We start from the raw sequence: 16,322 nt of genomic DNA, 5'->3' as shown, positions 1-16,322 counted from the left end.
CTGCACATACTTTCTTGCTATAAAAGTACATTGTTTGCGTCTGTGAAGTTGGGCCCAGAATACAGTCGCGCAGCCCCTTTATAAGCTGCACCAAGGGCTGGGGGCACGGATGAAATGGGACCTAAGAGCCACAGGTGGGTACTGAGTTGGACCCCGACAGAAGTCCGTATACTGGATTTTGTTTTAGGGTCGTGGAAGAAAATCAGTTGTTGACGGCTTGGAGTTGTTGACAGCTTTTTGTATCCTGCAGCACCTTCGCCCTCGCTGAGGACATAGACTGGTCCCAGCCACTGGCTTGGATGCTCAGAGGCAGGGCTCAGGCCAGACGGTGTTGACAGCCTCCATCCCCTAACTCCTTTGCAGTCTGTGAGCTTTAAGTTATCGTGGAACTTTTCAAGGACACAAAGCCGAGAGCATAGTATGATGAAACTCTCACGTACACAACCCATTTATTAATTGTTTTTCTGGAGTATTTTTTAAATTTTTTTAAATGTTTTTTTATTATATTATGTTAGTCACCATACAGTACATCCCTGGTTTTTGATGCAAAGTTCGATGATTCATTAGTTGTGTATAACACCCAGTGCACCACGCAATACATGCCCTCCTTACTACCCATCACCAGCCTATCCCATTCCCCCACCCCCCTCCCCTCTGAAGCCCTCAGTTTGTTTCCCAGAGTCCATAGTCTCTCATGCTTCATTCCCCCTTCTGATTATTTGAAAGCAACTCCCAGGCAACTTAACATCTAATCTGTTACACCTGAGTGGGGGTCTCTGCACATGTATGTGTGTATCCATAATACCATTGTCCTACTCCACAGAGTGAACGGTGGTTCCTTAATGTCATGTGCCACCAAGTCCTTGTTCGGTTTTCCCCAGTCATCTTAAAAACCTTTCTACAGTTGGCTTGTTTGAATCAGGAGCCCACTACAGACCACACATCGCATTTAGTAAATAATGTCTCTTAAGTCTCTTTTCATCAGTAACAGTCCCCTCCCTTCTTTTTGGCGCAGTTTAGTGAGTTCTTAATACATAGTTGGTGTGTGTAGAGTAAGACAGCTCAGATATTCCAACCCTCGATTTTAATGTTTCTCCTAAGGAGAATTAGTGGCCTTTAAACAGTAGTTTTTTGATTTGTTTAGTCCTTTTTTCCCTAGAATGAGTATGTTTATTATTCTACTTCCTTATCTCCAAGCAGGTGATACCCTAAGTTAGCATCGCAGTGTAGGGATTTCCAAAGAAACATTTTTTAAAGTTACACAAAGCTTTTATGTATACATACATATGCCACGAACACCTGCTCTATCTGTGTATACGTATGGCTTTCTTTCTGGTTATCTATTGTTGCATAACAAACTCCTCCACTTAGGCTTAGTGACTTAAAACGACAGCCAGTATTCTCTCGGTCAAGAATATGAGGGGGGCTCAGCTGGGAGATGGTTCTGCTGCTCATGGCATTGACCAGGGTCACCAGGAATATTCCTTTGGAAGATGGGCTGGTGTGGAGGGCCGAAGACGACTGTGCTCCTCTGTTTGGTGCTTTGGCAGGGATGTCTAGAAGGCTGGACTCAGCTAAGACAGTTGACTGGAACACCTGCCCATGGCCTCTTCAGGCTGACAGTCTCAGCGTAGTTGAACTTTTTACTTGATGGCTGTCTCTACCCGTAGAGAAGCATCCCAAGAAAATGGTCACCTCACTTTGGAAATGACAAAACATTACTAACACCATATTCTATTCGGCTGAAGCAATGCCAGGTTCTTCCAGATGCAAGGGAAATGAACAAAGATCTTAAAAGAAAAAGAAGAGATAAGAAGAAAGATATTGCCGCCATGGTTGTAAGCACCACAGTTAAAAAACAAAACAAAATAAAAACACACTGGGGCTCCTGGGTGGCTCAGTCAGTTGAGTGTCCGACTCTTGGTTTTGGCTCAGACCATGATCTTAGGGTCGTGAGATAGAGCCCCATGTTAAGCTCCATGCCCAGCTCAGAGTTTGCTTGAGCTTCTCCCTCTCCCTCTGCCCCTCCCCCTGCTCTCCCTCGCTGTCTCTCAAATAAATAAATAAAATCTTTACAACACACACACACACACACAAACACAAACTAAAACCTTAGCTACTTGCCACCTGAGACATTTTGAGCTCCCCGTGTACTTGCTTGTCTTTTGATGGAAGATAGAGGCCACTGGGGTGAAAAGCACTAGGTCATTCAAGGCAGTCTCCTGTCCCCTGTTCCCATTCACTAGGGATTTGAGTGGACTCATTTGGGCAAAGAGCACTGTGACAGATTAGATGACTCACCTGGCCTAATAATGAAGGTGACATGGAGAGCCTCCCCCACCGCCCCGCAAAGTAGAACTTTTAAGAGCAATTTGTCCAGTGGATCTTTGTGTTAGGGAGGTTGTCTGATGCTCTGTTAATGTCCCTGTTGGTAGGAATAGCATATTGCAATTTGCCTTTTAGGAATGTCACCCAAAATTGAAGAGTATTCAACACATGCTGTCTCTGATGTTTCCTACTGAGAGTTGGAAGCATAACATTTGAAGATTTATTTTGTTTACTTGAGAGAGAGAGAGAAAAAGGGAGAGTGGGGGAGGGGCAGAGGGAGAGAATCTTAGGCAGATTCCTCACTGAGTGCAGAGCCCGATGCAAGGCTCAGACCCATGAGATCAGGACCTGGGCTGAAACCAAGAGTTGGATGCCCAACCGACTGAGCCACCCAAGCATAACATTTGAAGTGTTGGTCGAAACTGGTTTCCAGGCAGCCAGGATCAAGTAGTTTTAAGTGTCTGGACTTCATTCAGCATCTTAAGGAATAAATAGAAAATCATCCCTTAAACCAACTATTGAGTCCCTTGTGATAAGCATGCTTGCAAGGAGCTATAGGCAGACAGAAATTGAGGTCACTAGATGTTAGCTGTTCCATATTGATTGAAAGAAGGTTCATAGGATCATGGCCAGTGAGGTCATCTAATTCTAGCAGCAGCCCTGTGAGGGACGTGGAGTTAAGGGAACAAATGAGTGCTTTGAATTGCTGCTGCTTGGCCTGAAGACGGTTTATCAGCCGGAAGCAGAGGCTGATCAATAGTTAATCAATAATGCATCACACAGTCTGTGTTTCAGATTGATCTCTCCATTACTTGAAGCCCAATATGGCGGTCTTTTGTGGTGGAATGGTAAAACCTAAAATCTCCCCACCCAGCCCTCGTGTAGCACAGTGAGAGCCCCTTTCCAATGTGGGAAGAACCCTGCTTCTCAATGCAGCTGATCAATAGGGTCTCCGTTCACTGAGTCACACACCAAGATGGCAGTCACTTTCCTCCAAGATCATTCTTACTTCCTTGTTGATCATAAATTAAGGGCAGTTGTTTTTGTTGCTTCCTCTGATTTCTAAGAGATTGTTAGCCAGGCATGTCAGGAAATTAATATCATTGTGCTGTGTTTTACCAGAATTGAATTTCCAGGAGCTGCCCAGACTGTTGATGTCCCCCTCAGCACAGTGTCTTGGCTTCTGTGTTAGTTTGTGAGCAAATCATCTGCTGTCCATTCTGCCACAGCTTGCCTGCCCTCCAAACAAATTAGTAATTGCCTCCCCACCGTGAGATCTGTTTGTGTTGGACTGTGTGGCCTTGTACCCCAGCTGTAGCCCAGACCATAACTGAAGTAGGCTTTCGGTATTTGTGTGTTGAATTGGGCTTACGAAATATTTCTTGTTTGCAGGACACGTTCTGTGTGCTTGGAGCCACAGAGGCAAATGAGTTGAGAAGCAATGGAGGAAGGTAGAAAGAACTCTATCCTAAAAAAATCAGAAAGGCTGGATCCTGATTCTAGTTCTGCCACTTATAAGCGGTATGAACTTGGTCATGTAATTTCTCTGAGGCTCAGTTTTCCTCTGTGCAAAATGGGGTCCTGGAACGTTGGTAAACATGAAGCACTCTTCTGCTGGGGGGTGGAATTTATAAGGTGGACATCCTGGCTTTAAATCCTGCAGATTACAGATACCGTTATGAGTCCCCAGATCTTGCTGATAAATGAGATGGTATTTCTCACAAGGAAATTTCAAGGTGACATTTTTTTTTTGGTAATTTCAGGTATTTATTTGATAAATTCAGATAGTTGGTAATTTCAGATATCTTGGAGTAAACAGTATATATTTGTTCTTAGTACTGATGGCAATGGGGACAGAGATGCCTGGGCTGTGTGTGTGTGGTGTGTGCGTGTGTAAAATAGCTAGTTTCTTACTGAGAACATAGAAAATTAGCAAATTATCGACTTGTGAGGATGGGGGACCAGAGCTGGTAACTAACCACGAGATTAGCACTTCCTGGAAACAGTTGAAACAGGCCCTGAGGCAGGTGCCTTCTGGGAACTGCTGGCCACAAGCTACTGAAGAGACCAGGGGGACTTCTGAGAGCTACTTATACTTGGGGCGTTTAAGAACTTGGAAAGGAAGGACTTGATTTCCAGGGACCAACATGGGTTTACAGAAGTCCCCCAAACCAGACTAGTCTCAGCTTTTCTTCAAAGGGAGTTACTGAACTGCTATAGATCACAGACTCCCTAAACTTTGATTTTTGTTAAGTATTTGGCAAAAAGCAGATTGTGTCATTCCTGTGGACATGTGAGAGAAACGAGGTTTGAATGAAAGTATTAATAATTCCTTTGTGTGGATAGGACACCGAAGTTTACAGTGCATGCTCATATGTTTTCTTGCTTTCTTATTTTTTATTTTATTTTACTTTATTTTTTTAAATAGGCTCCACACCCAGTGTGGGACCTGAGCTCACAACCCCAAGATCAAGAGTCGCATGCTCTGCCCACTGAGCCAGCCAGGTGCCCCTCTTGCCTTTTTATTAATACAGTGATTTAGCAAGGTTGATGGTGCAGGTGAGAGTACCCCATTTTTCAGATGAAGCTGAGGCTCAGTGCAGTGCCGAAGGTCATGGTCATATTACTAGAAAAGAGGTATAACTGGGTTCTAACCCAGCATGTTTGGCTTCTAAGAGTCTCAGAGCATGACCCCACCATGGTCACACTGTATCTGTTCAAAACTGAGTTGAGGCCACCATCAGATGGGCACCTTTAGTCCTGTACAACTCAAGAAAGACAGCACCCCCACTTGCCACCTCCACCCCTCTGCCCTCACCCCCCACCCCCGGCTGCATCACAGCTCCCACATGTTGTAAAGCTGAGATCAGTATGTGATACATGGGATAATAGCCCGGACTCATAATGTTCTTAACAGGATGTGTCATGGGCCGATTTAAATAAGATGACATCTGTTTGAACGAATGTAAAAGCTTGCACTGAGGTTTAGAAACTATCACCACAATTATTTTGGTTATTTTTTAGCCCATATATAAAAATCCAGAACTTGATAGTATTTTGTGTATATAGAAATGGTCTGGTTTCCAGAACACCAGTGCATTAGAGCAGACGGGTGTCTGGAAGGCGAGATGGTAGTACCAGGGTTCTGCAGACCCAGATCCCAGCTGGGTGTAGAGAATTCCCAGTGGAGACGGACCAGGAAGATCAGCTTCTGAAAGGTCAGTCATTTGGAGACTGTTGTGGGAACTAAGGGTTCTCCTTCATCCATCCACATCAGCATTTGTTCCTTGAGCTTCAGAATGGCAGATGATCGAGAAGTGAAGATGAACCGGACAGGGTGCCACCAAAGAGAAGTTTCGTAGTGACCACTGTTACTCAGCATGGCCGTGGGGATTGGCTTGCTGCCAACGAGGTTGGGACTAGCAACGTTGGAGGAGGGCACCCAGGCAAAGGGACGACACAGGCAACGCCATAGCGGTGGGACCTGCTGCGTACGTTGGGTGGGCGTTGCGGTTAGCTATTATGTTTGATTGGAGCCCAGGGTACATGTGGGGCCTGGAGAGATAAGCACATGTTGGGTTGGGCAGTATTGAGTGTGCAGTCGGATGCCAGGCGGAGCAGCGTGCAGTTCATTCTCGGGGGCACATTTGTGTGCAGAAGAGTGACTGAGGTGAGGGCTGTGCTGTGTGAAGTCCATTCTGGCAAACACGGGAAAGATGGGTTTTAGAAGGAGGCTCGCTGTAGTGCAGATACAAGGAGATGTCGCCTGAGCTGTTGCGGGGAGGAAAGGGAGAGCCTTTCTGAAGGTGGGTGCAAGGGGCGTGCCATCTGATGGAGGTGGAGCAGGTGGACAGAGAAGAGCCCCACGTGCCTGCAAGGACATGGCTCCTGAAATCCTTGCACTGCCCGGATGTCCTGCTTTTGCATTTTAGTTCCCAGCCAGAGTATATACACTCGCCCGGCACACAGCTTCTCGCCTCCTTCCTCACCTGCCTGGGATGCCTGGCGTCTCATGCGGCGGAGACTGGTGAGATTTGCGTGGATTGGGTTCTGTCTTCTTTGTTCTTTCAGGCACAGTTGACCTGTTACATCACATGTGGGTCAGATTGCAGTAAGACACTGCCAGTTGCCTCTTATCTAAGAGGGTCAGGATGGTTCATTTATTTGGGAAGACAGTGAAGACATCAGCTGTCCAGGAGTCTTCCTTATCACAAGTATGGCTGGGAACCGGTAAATACACAAGACAGGAAGCTCCGAATGGCCAGCAAAGATAGCACGGTGTCTGTGCCGTTCCCTGCTGGCGGCCTGCCTGACCCAGTCTGGAGCTGGTAACTCTCTACACTGGATGTTCACGAGCTTGGTGATTTTTTAGCTCCTTTGTGCTCAGAAGTTGCTGCTCCAGAGAGACATACTGACTCAGAACCATACCGGTTGCTGGTCCTTGCGAGAAGTGATGTGTTGAGATGGGAGGAGGGAAGCAAGAACTCAAGGGCAGAGCTTCTGCCCTGCTGTGCTTGGGGACAGCCTGCTACATGTGTCGTGAAGGAGAAGCGTCGCTGAATTCCAGAGGAGTGATCTGGACTAAGTGAAGGTTTAGGTCCCATACATTCTGCCTCAGAAGGCGGGGAGGAGTGGTATTGCAACCGTGGTTCAGGTATCATCGCCATTTTGGATGACATTGCTCCACGAGGATGACTTATTTGGTGAGGGCTTCCTGTAGGCGGTGAGGCGGTGAGGGCTTCCTTCCAGACTTTGTGACCCCAGTGGACCCCAACCCCTGGAACAGTGTCTGGCACTTGATGAAGTTAGTATTTGTTGAATGAGTGAACGGATTCATCTAGAGGAGGAGACATCAGGCAAGGAGCGGCCTCCCGTCTTATCACGTTCCTGGATCTCCCATTGTAACCACTAGATAGCACTTCACATAATAGCCACAGAATCGTGTTTAGGTAAATGGCCTTGGAAGTGCAGCACGGTTCCCTGGGCACTTGTTTCTGGAATACTTAATTTGAAAAGACTTTAATGAGTGCATTCTCATATTGAGGCCTGCCGCGTGTCAAGCATCAGTCTATGGGTCGCGTTTTCGCACAGTCCATCCAGAAGATCTGTTGCTTGGCCCCAGACCCCACATGTCCCCCAGCCAGCAGAGCTAGCCAGCCAGCCAGGCAGCAAACAGATGTTTATGGAGCGCCTGCTGTGTGTGGGCCAGGGATGTGCTTCGGGAATGGAGGGAAGGGGAGATGAACGCAGCTGGTCCCTGCCCTCAGCCTGAAGTTGGAGTAAGACAGGAACAAAGGCAACCGCGGTGCTGGGTGATAAGTGTGTGTGTAATAAAGACGCATGCTTGCTTATGGGAACACGGGAGGGGGTGCTTACTGAGGGGTGGGTGGAGGAGGGGCTGTGTGGGCTAAGCCTGAGATGACTGACTGTGGGCTTCTGGGGAGCTGCCCCAGGTGGTGCGTCCTGGCCGGCAGGACAGGGAGTTAGTTCCCTGGAGCTTTCTCAGCTTTGAGCGGACGCTCCGTGGGCTGGGAGGAGCAAGAGATAGTGTTGGGTTCAGGGGCTGTGGCCTGGACCCTCCTGTCTTTGTCTGACTTTCACTCCCTGGGACCTCTGTTTTGAGGACCCCTCTATTCAGCCCTCATAATCTCACCAGATTCTTTCTAAAGCTGGAAAGGGTCATTGGGAATTCTCTCTTCCAGAGGAAGAGACCAAAGAGCATAAGGGGCTGGGGAAGATAAGTGGGGGCAAGTGTTTACAGGTGAGTCAGTAAACACGGTATTTCCTGTCCAGCAGACCCTGCTGTGTCCACCAGCTCCGAGTCCAGCTGAGTGAGGGTCTGCCGACGGAGGGGCCAGTCTGGCATGGCAGACAGGACCAGCCAACCCTAGAAGGGTTCTTTTCCCAACCTCCCCCTTGAGCTCCTTCTAAATAAGAGCCGTTTTAGAAAGACATCAGAAACATAAGATTTGGAATGACCTAGAGAGAACATTGGGCCCACTGCCTTTATTTTCCACGTGTGGAACTGTGTTTTTTCAGTTCATCCTCTTGTGAGTGTTAAAATGACCTCCCTGGATGGTAAGCCCTGAACCAAAATAGAGAGACCCAGGTGGGGAGCAGGCAGGATTTGGGGTCTGCTGAGTGTGAGTGACCCTGTCTGTCCAGGGCACCATGCTTGATTTGTAGCTGCAGGAGAAGACCAGGATGGGCATATGGATTTGGGGAAATTATGACTCGCTTAAGGTCACAGCTAATGCATCTGGGACTAGAGCGTAGATCCCTTGCTTCCTGCCAGCCCAATTCTGTCTGCCACATCCTGCTGCTAAAGCTGTGCGCTAACCAGTTCTGTCCCGCTAGGAAACCCACTAATGAGGCATTGGCGCCATGGTAATAGGTGTTGGGTAGGCCAGGAGCGCTGGGTAGTAGGAGAAGAGGGTACATCCGGAGGGACGGTGCCAGAATGGTGACTTTTTTAAAAAAATTGTATTTGTTGTCTAACGACTGCCAGAAGATCAGTGTTACAGAACACTTGGGAAGAAAATCATCCATAGTTTCTCCATCCCAACACCGCTCCTTTTGTTTTTGCAAGCTGTTTTTATCAAGCTGTCCGTACAGTGCGGACAGATTTCTGTGTAGTTGGAATCACAGCTCCTTATTCCTTTGTGGTCTGTTTACTTAATGTCGACTTAAGAATCTTCCTGATTCCTGTCTCATCTTTATAATTATCTGTCCTCACAGCCCGGCAGTATTCCTGAGTGTTGATGGGTCCAGCCCAGTGTCCCTGTGGTTGGAGTTTGGGCTGTTTCTTCTTCGTGCCCCACCCCCACCTTTATTTCTCCAGTAGATAAGGCTCCAGAGAACATCCCTGAGCCTGGAGCCTTCTGCTCCTTTAAGGAGTGTTTCCAGGAAGGAAGGAGTCTGAAGGTTGTAATCCAGTGCTATAATTTTGAGGGTTTTTGTTTTTTGTTTTTTTTTTTTGCTTTTTGTGAGTGCTATTTTATATGACACAAATGCAGACGTACAAATAAAACAAAAGTACAGTTTAACAAACTACGGGGAGGCAGATACCCTTGTACCACCACACACTTCAGGAGCTGGGACCCTGCCCACCAGCGGGAAGTCCACCATCGGCTCTCTCCCTGGCACATCCCCTCTGGGCCCCCAAGAGCAACAACTCCCCTGACTTTATTGTAACCACTTCTTGACCCTCTCTTCAAGTCTTATCACCCAAGTGTGCGTCCCTACACATTGCAGTTTTGTTTTGTAATTTTAAAGGTGTCTTTTGAATCTTTTTTAGCCTCTAGGTGCCCCTCCATCCCTTTACTTCCGTCTCTTCTGTTTGTTGAAGGAGCTGTGTTGTCTGTCCTGAGAAGTTTCTAGAATTTCCCACAGGCTGGATCTTGCTGATTGCAGCCCCATGTAGTTTAGAACATTGCTCTGCCTTTCCTGCGGTTGGCTGTGGGATCTAGTGGTTGAATCAGCCCCCCAGTTTGGTTTGTTGTTGTTGGGGTTTTTTTCCTGTGGCAAGAGAAGGGGGGGAGCAAGATGACATCTTGGGTATGTGGGGGGGTGTTCTTCATCAGGAGGTACATGATGGGTAGTTGTCTTCTGCTGCGATGTTAGTAGCTGCTGGGGCTCAGTGCTTAGCGCCTACCATTCGCTAGAAGTTGCAGAATTGTGATATTGCATTCTGTTATTCCTTCTTCATTTTGTTGTTGGTGTACTACTATAAAGAGAAGATCTGCCCATCTGCTATTTTAATACCTTTATTGAGGTGGACATACCATATGACTCACCTATTCGAGATGTTTAATTCGCTAACTTTTACTATATTCATAGAGTCATGCGTCTGTCACCATCATTGATTTTATTTTTTGTTGTAAAGATTTTATTTATTTATTTGAGAGACAGCAAGAGAGAGAGAGCAGGCACGTCACATGCACATGGGAACATGAGCCGGGGAAGGGGCAGAGGCAGAGGGAGAAGCAGCCTCTCCGCTGAGCAGTGAGCCCGATGTCCAGAGCCACATGTCCCTGGACCCCTGAGATCATGACCTGAGCCAAAGACAGACGCTTAACCGACTGAACCACTCAGCCCCCTGCAATCATCAATTTTAGAAAATTTCACTGACCCCCCAAAAACCCTGCTCACCTTGGCTGTCACCCCACAAATACCACAGCCCTAAGCAACCACTAATCTACTTTCACTCTCCAGAGTTGCCTATTCCAGACATTCCGCGTAATATGTGGTCCTTTGTAACTGGCTTCTTTCACTTAATGTTTTCGAAGTCCAGCCGTGTTGTTGCATGTGTCAGAACTCCATTCCTTTTTATCACTAAATAATATTCCCTTGTATGGATAAGTTTCTTCCACATTATGTCTATGCAGGCATCAGTTGATGGACACTTGGGTTTCTTCCGCTTTGGGGCCATTATGAACAATCCTGCTATGAACGTTTTTGTACAGATTTCTGTATGAGGGCAATGTTTTCATTTCTCTTGGGTATATACTTGGGGAGGAATTGCTGGGTCAAATGGTGACTCCATTTAACCATTTGAGAAACTGCCAAACTGCTTCTCAAAATGTCTGCACGTTTTACATCCCCATCAGCAGTACATGAGGGTTCTGAGTTCTCCGACATTTCTTATTGTCTGTTTTTTGCTAGTGGGTTTCGTGAAGTAGGGTCTGATTGTGCCTTTGGTTTGCATTTCCCTAATGACTAATGAGGTTGAACATCTTTTCGTGTGCTTATTGGGTATTTGTATGTCTTTGGAGAACTAGCTATCTATATATCCCTTGTCCATTTTTTAATTGAATTTTTTCTATTATTGAGATGTAAAAGTTCTTTATATATTCTAAATAGAAGTCCCTTATGAGATATGTGATATGCAAAAATGTTCTCCAATTTTGGGGTGTCTTTGTGCTTTCTTGGTGTCTTTGTGTCCTTTGAAGCACAAAAGATTTACATTTTGATGATGCCTGGTTTATTGGTAGGTTTTTTTTTTTTTTTTGGTTTGTTTTTTTGATTTAAGTAGGCTCCATGCCCAACATGGGGCTCGAACTCGTGACCCTGAGATCAAGAGTCGCATGCTCTGCTGACTGAGCCAGCCAGGCACCTCTGGTTTATTGGGGGTTTTTTGTTGCTTGTGCTTGTGGTGTTATATCTAAGAAGTCATTGCTTAATCCAAGGTCATGAGGATTTGTGCCTCCATTTTGAGAATTTTATAGTTTTAGCTCTTGCGTTTAGGTCTTTGATCCGTTTTGATTTAATTTCTGTATATCTCATCATTTACTCTTTGGTTACCCAGTGCTACAGCTAATGGCCAGATCAATGCCTGTTCTTTTCCCTTTATTTACGAGTTTTCATAATAAGGCGTTGGTTCCCTATTCATCCTATGAAGTTGTTCTTTGGTGTTGTGTTTTGTTTTCATTATGAGTAATTAGATTTAATAATGAATTTTTATTATAATAAAAATAATTTAATTTTTAAAATGATTTTATTTGAGAGAGAGAGTGAGCGAGAGAGCGAGCAAGAGAGAGTGAGCGAGAGAGCAGGCGAGAGAGAGAGAGCACAGGAGCAGGGGCAGAGGGAGACGCAGAAGGGAGAAGCAGACTCCCCGCTGAGCAAGGAGCTCGATGCGGGGCCACAATCCCAGGATTCTGGGATCATGACCTGAGCTGAAAGCAGACAGTTAATTGACTGAGCCACCTAGGCACCCCCAAATAATTAAACTTTTAAATGTGCCTACTGTGGCATATACATGTATGCAATATAGAGACAAAAGTGGTTTTGGTTTTGTTTGTTTTTAAAATGTTTTGTTCTTATCCAGCAGTCACATCCTCAATTTTCATCTACCCAATTGTCTTCCAGAAACATGCCAAAGGCCAGGATCTGTTCGATCAGATCGTGTACCACTTGGACCTGGTGGAAACAGATTACTTCGGCCTCCAGTTCCTCGACTCTTCCCAGGTCACTGTAAGTACGCCTTTGATTCGTTTCAGGACAGGTTGACTTTTCAAGCTAATTGCAGATCCGCAGTTGCTGGAGATTGATAGAGGAAAAATAGGAGTTAAACCGTGATGTTGCAGTAGCGAGCGTTGGGGTGGCAATGATGGTGCCCAGGTGACATTCATCCATATGCCCCCCCCCATGTGGCCAATAACCAGGAGAGGGAGAGAGCAAGAAGTACTCCTATTGTGCAAGGGATTCGGGAAACATTTCCAAGCATAGGGATGCGACGCAGGCACATTTCTAGAGTAGGTAGAAAGCAGAAGATATACCAGTCTAGAAATTCTTTTAATGATGCTTTATTTTTAACCGGCACAGAGACTGAAGCATCATCTTCTTGGGGACTCTTGCTGGGTGGAGAGAGCAGGCACTGTGAACACACTGCATGTGATCCCAGCCAGGCTTAGTGGGTGCCGGGGCCGGTCGGAGCAGGTCTTGGCACTGCCTGAGAACCATCTTGCAGGCTCCAGGAGGTCGTGTTAGGTCAGCAAAGACTCCCTTTGCTTTTCCCGAGACAGAACTGGCCATGGTGGGGGCGCCAGGGGGAGTGAACCTGACATAGCTCAGAACCACTCTTGTCAAAAGCATGAATGACTTCAGAGTCTCCTTCCCCAACAAAATTTACCTTTGTGTTTCAAAGGTGATTTATTCAACGTCAAAAAATATTTTTTGAGGTGGGTGGGGGGATGGGTGAAATAAAGGGGATTGAGAATATATGTATCTTGGTGAGCCCTGAGAAATGTATAACATTGTTGAATCATTGCATTGTCTGCCCGAAACTGTTATAGCACTATGTTAATTATAATTGAGTAAAAAAAATATTTATTGAGCATCAGTTATGTACTGGGCCCTGTTTTAAGCACCGTAGACAAAGCAGCGAACACCTAAATGACAGATGGTGGTAAGTGTTAAGAAAAATAAAGCAGAGTAAGGGGAGGGACAGACTGAGTAAGGGGGGATGCTGTTTTAGACTGTAGGAGAGGGTGGGTTCCCTGATAGGAGACGTTTGAGCATCCGTGGCTAAGCCCTTCTCCCTAAGGACACTTCTTCAGATACTCCCGGGGGGATGACTTGTGACCGCTAAGGCTAAGACACTCAAAATTGGTGCTTAGAAATTGGGTCCACCTGAGAACGTCTGTGTGATGCTGAGTCCCGAGATGATGCCGTGGTGTCGGGACTTCTGTGGATCCTCTTGGCTCCAGGCCTCCTGGGTGGACACCAGATGCCCCCCTGCACCTTAGGACTTCCTGTCTGCCGACAGCCCATCCCCTTACCTCCGTGACTGTTGCCGCGAACACTCCGGCTGCCGCCTTGGGATAGCGGTCCAGATTCCTTCTCCATTTTGCAGTTAGAGACTCATCCCCACCCGCTGGGACCCTGGACAGGGGCAGACCAGCTTTCCTCTTTCTGCCCCCCCCCCACCCCCGGTCTAGTTCTGTCTTCCAGGTTGGGCCACCTGGTGCCCTGCCTTCTGACTCGCAGCTGTCTCAGCCTCTCTTTTCCCCTGGGCAACCTGGGAGTTCAAGTTGCCCATCTTTCTAAATACCCTGGACACTGTTTCCTCGCATTGAAACTTCACTTGGGCAAACCTCGCACACATTCACTTGGGTCTTATCACCACCCAGTTGCTCCAAGAGCTGGAATTCTGTCATTCCCATTCCATGATAACTTCCCTTGATTCTGTCTTTCCAGTCCCTCTGCGTCTGGCCTGGGGCCTTAATAATTGCCTCCTGCCTCATTCTCCCCTCTTGCGACCTGGCAGAGCCTCAGCCGTCTCGCCTGTGTGCTCAATTGTCTTTTGATGCTCCTGCCCCTGTGACTGTCCCCTGGCCTCCCCTCCAAACGCAGGCACATCTGTTTCCTCTGCTGCCTCTCCCAGAGGCGTTGCTGGAGAGTCATGGGCTGTGCCTTTTGGCACCAGCACAGGTCACAGATCACAGATACAGCAAAGTCCAAGCCCCTCAGCTACTCTTGGAGCCTTGTTAGCCCTTCTTGGACTCGGTTCCCCTTCGGAATCCTGACTACAGCCCGGCAGTCCAGTCCTTGCAAACGACTCTGTTCTTGCACTTGGCCTTACCTCCTGCTGAGAAGACGGAGGTCATTTAGCTAAAACCCTTTGAGTTTTCTTACCCTGCACCTCAAAGTTTCTTTTCTTTCTCTCTGTCCTTTTCACCGTTTGGTTTTCAGGAAACGGGTGTATTTCTCTAGCATTTAGCCCCTAGACCTGCCTCACAGTTCCATTTCTAGTTGCTCCCAGGGTGCTGGATTGAGAGTGCTCCTCTGACGCTCATCAGCCCTCCACTGCCCAGAAGCTCTCCCTTCCCTGTTCCGCCTTCCGTGTGGCTTCATGCATGTGGTATTTTGGGCTTCAGAACGTCTACAGCCCTGGACTGTGAGTCTGACCTGGACCTTGTTCCTGGCTCTGCCCCTAACTTACTTGGGGGCTTTTGATGAGCTGCCTTTTCTCCCTTGTCCTCAGTTTTCTCATCTGTAAAATGGGGTTCTCGGACCTGTTCCTTAGAGCTCTTCCAGTTCTCATGTTCTGAAGGGGGAGGCGAGCGCGTCTGCCCCACATGGCTTCTCATGTCAGCAGGGAGAAGATATCCATCGTTTCTGCCATTAGAGCCACGTGCCTGTGGCCCTGGTGGCATGTCCTCATCCCCAGGTGACCCCTCTCCAGTCACTCGGATTCCCAGAAAGCCAAGGATGTGACTCCCAGTACGAAAGGCCTGGCTGCGCACCTCCGCTCCCTGGGCTGCCGGGCACTCCCGTCCGCCGGTGCCCTGGCACAGGCGCGGCAGGATCCAGACGTCTTCCCAGCTTCCGGCTCTGAGTGCAACGTGCTGTTCTTCCCCCATAGAGCAGGTGTAGGGCCCTCATGTACCGGACTTTGAGGACCCAAGGGTGTGCAGCAGCTGCTCCCAGAACCCTTCTCATTAGTCTGATTTCCAGGCTGGGCTCCTGACAGGCTGGGTTCTGGCGACTCTGCACTTATCCGTATGCCTGTGTGTCTGGGTTCCCCTCCTAGCATGCCCTTTCTCACCACGTTTAAACTTCTGGCTGTCCTTCAAGACTGTCTCAGACGACAGCTCTTCCTTCCGCAGCATGTCCTGAACTTTCCGGGCTTCTCCTGCTCTCTGGAAACCTTTGTGCTGCTCTGTCTCCTGTGGCAATTTGCTTTTCTGGCCTCGGGTTCGTTATCTGTGTATATAAACAGACCTTTCTGATGAGATCCTCAGACTTAGGACTGCTTCTTCTTGGTGACTCTTATTGACAAGGTATACCACCTAAAACCTCAAGTCTTCAGCCCTAGAAGCAACCTTAGAAGCCGTGTGTCAGATGTTTCTGTCTTCTTGATGGTGAGATAAAGCCTTTAGACTTTGGCAGGGCCCTCAGCGAGTAGCACAGCTCAGACTCAAACACAGGCTTTATGACCTCATGGGTAAGTGCTATACTTCGAGCCTCTTTTCCTAACCCTAAGGTAGAGGCAGTAACATCTGTATCACAGGGAGACTGAGGGGCTCAGAGAGTTAATGGAGGAGAAAGGGTTTTGTAATCTCACATGGGCGTGGGTCCCCTCTTTCCAGCTGGGCAAGCTGAGGGGGGACCGGAAGTCATCACAGCTTCCAGAGGGGATGCACGTAGGCTAGCTGGAACCTGCAAGGCTAACTTGGCTGTGGGAGAAACGTTAGCGATTTAGGTGATCCCTTTGGGACTATTCCCTGAGTCATTGATTTTCCAGGCGCCTGGTACAAATGAAGCAATTGATGGCAGGTGTAATAGATGGGGGCCAGGCAGGGAACGGTCCGCTTGGCCTTTGGCTCATTGCCTTGTGAGGCTCCTGCAAGAAATGACATCCCCACCCTGCCTCTGCATGCAAATCAGAGGGCTGGCAGTGGCAGGGCTCTTGGCACAGCTCTCTGCATACCCAGCTTATGTCCCCAGCTCCCTGCAAAGAGCCAAGCCTGGTTACCATAGTGCGCTGC

At 47.8% G+C, this 16,322-nt stretch overlaps 1 protein-coding gene across 1 annotated transcript in view; it reads left to right on the top strand.

Moving 5' to 3' along the window:
- EPB41L4B (erythrocyte membrane protein band 4.1 like 4B) overlaps positions 1-16,322 on the top strand; it is a 156,433-nt gene that overhangs the window by 53,721 nt on the left and 86,390 nt on the right. Inside the window, 1 exon segment of the mRNA XM_019796710.2 lies at positions 12,199-12,303. Coding sequence (XP_019652269.2) covers positions 12,199-12,303 — 105 coding nt within the window.

The sequence above is a fragment of the Ailuropoda melanoleuca genome, chromosome 7 (genome assembly GCF_002007445.2).
Source record: "Ailuropoda melanoleuca isolate Jingjing chromosome 7, ASM200744v2, whole genome shotgun sequence".
Lineage (NCBI taxonomy): Eukaryota > Metazoa > Chordata > Mammalia > Carnivora > Ursidae > Ailuropoda > Ailuropoda melanoleuca.
The sequence above is the reverse complement of the archived record's forward strand: the minus strand, read 5'-3'. Positions and strand labels throughout refer to the sequence as shown.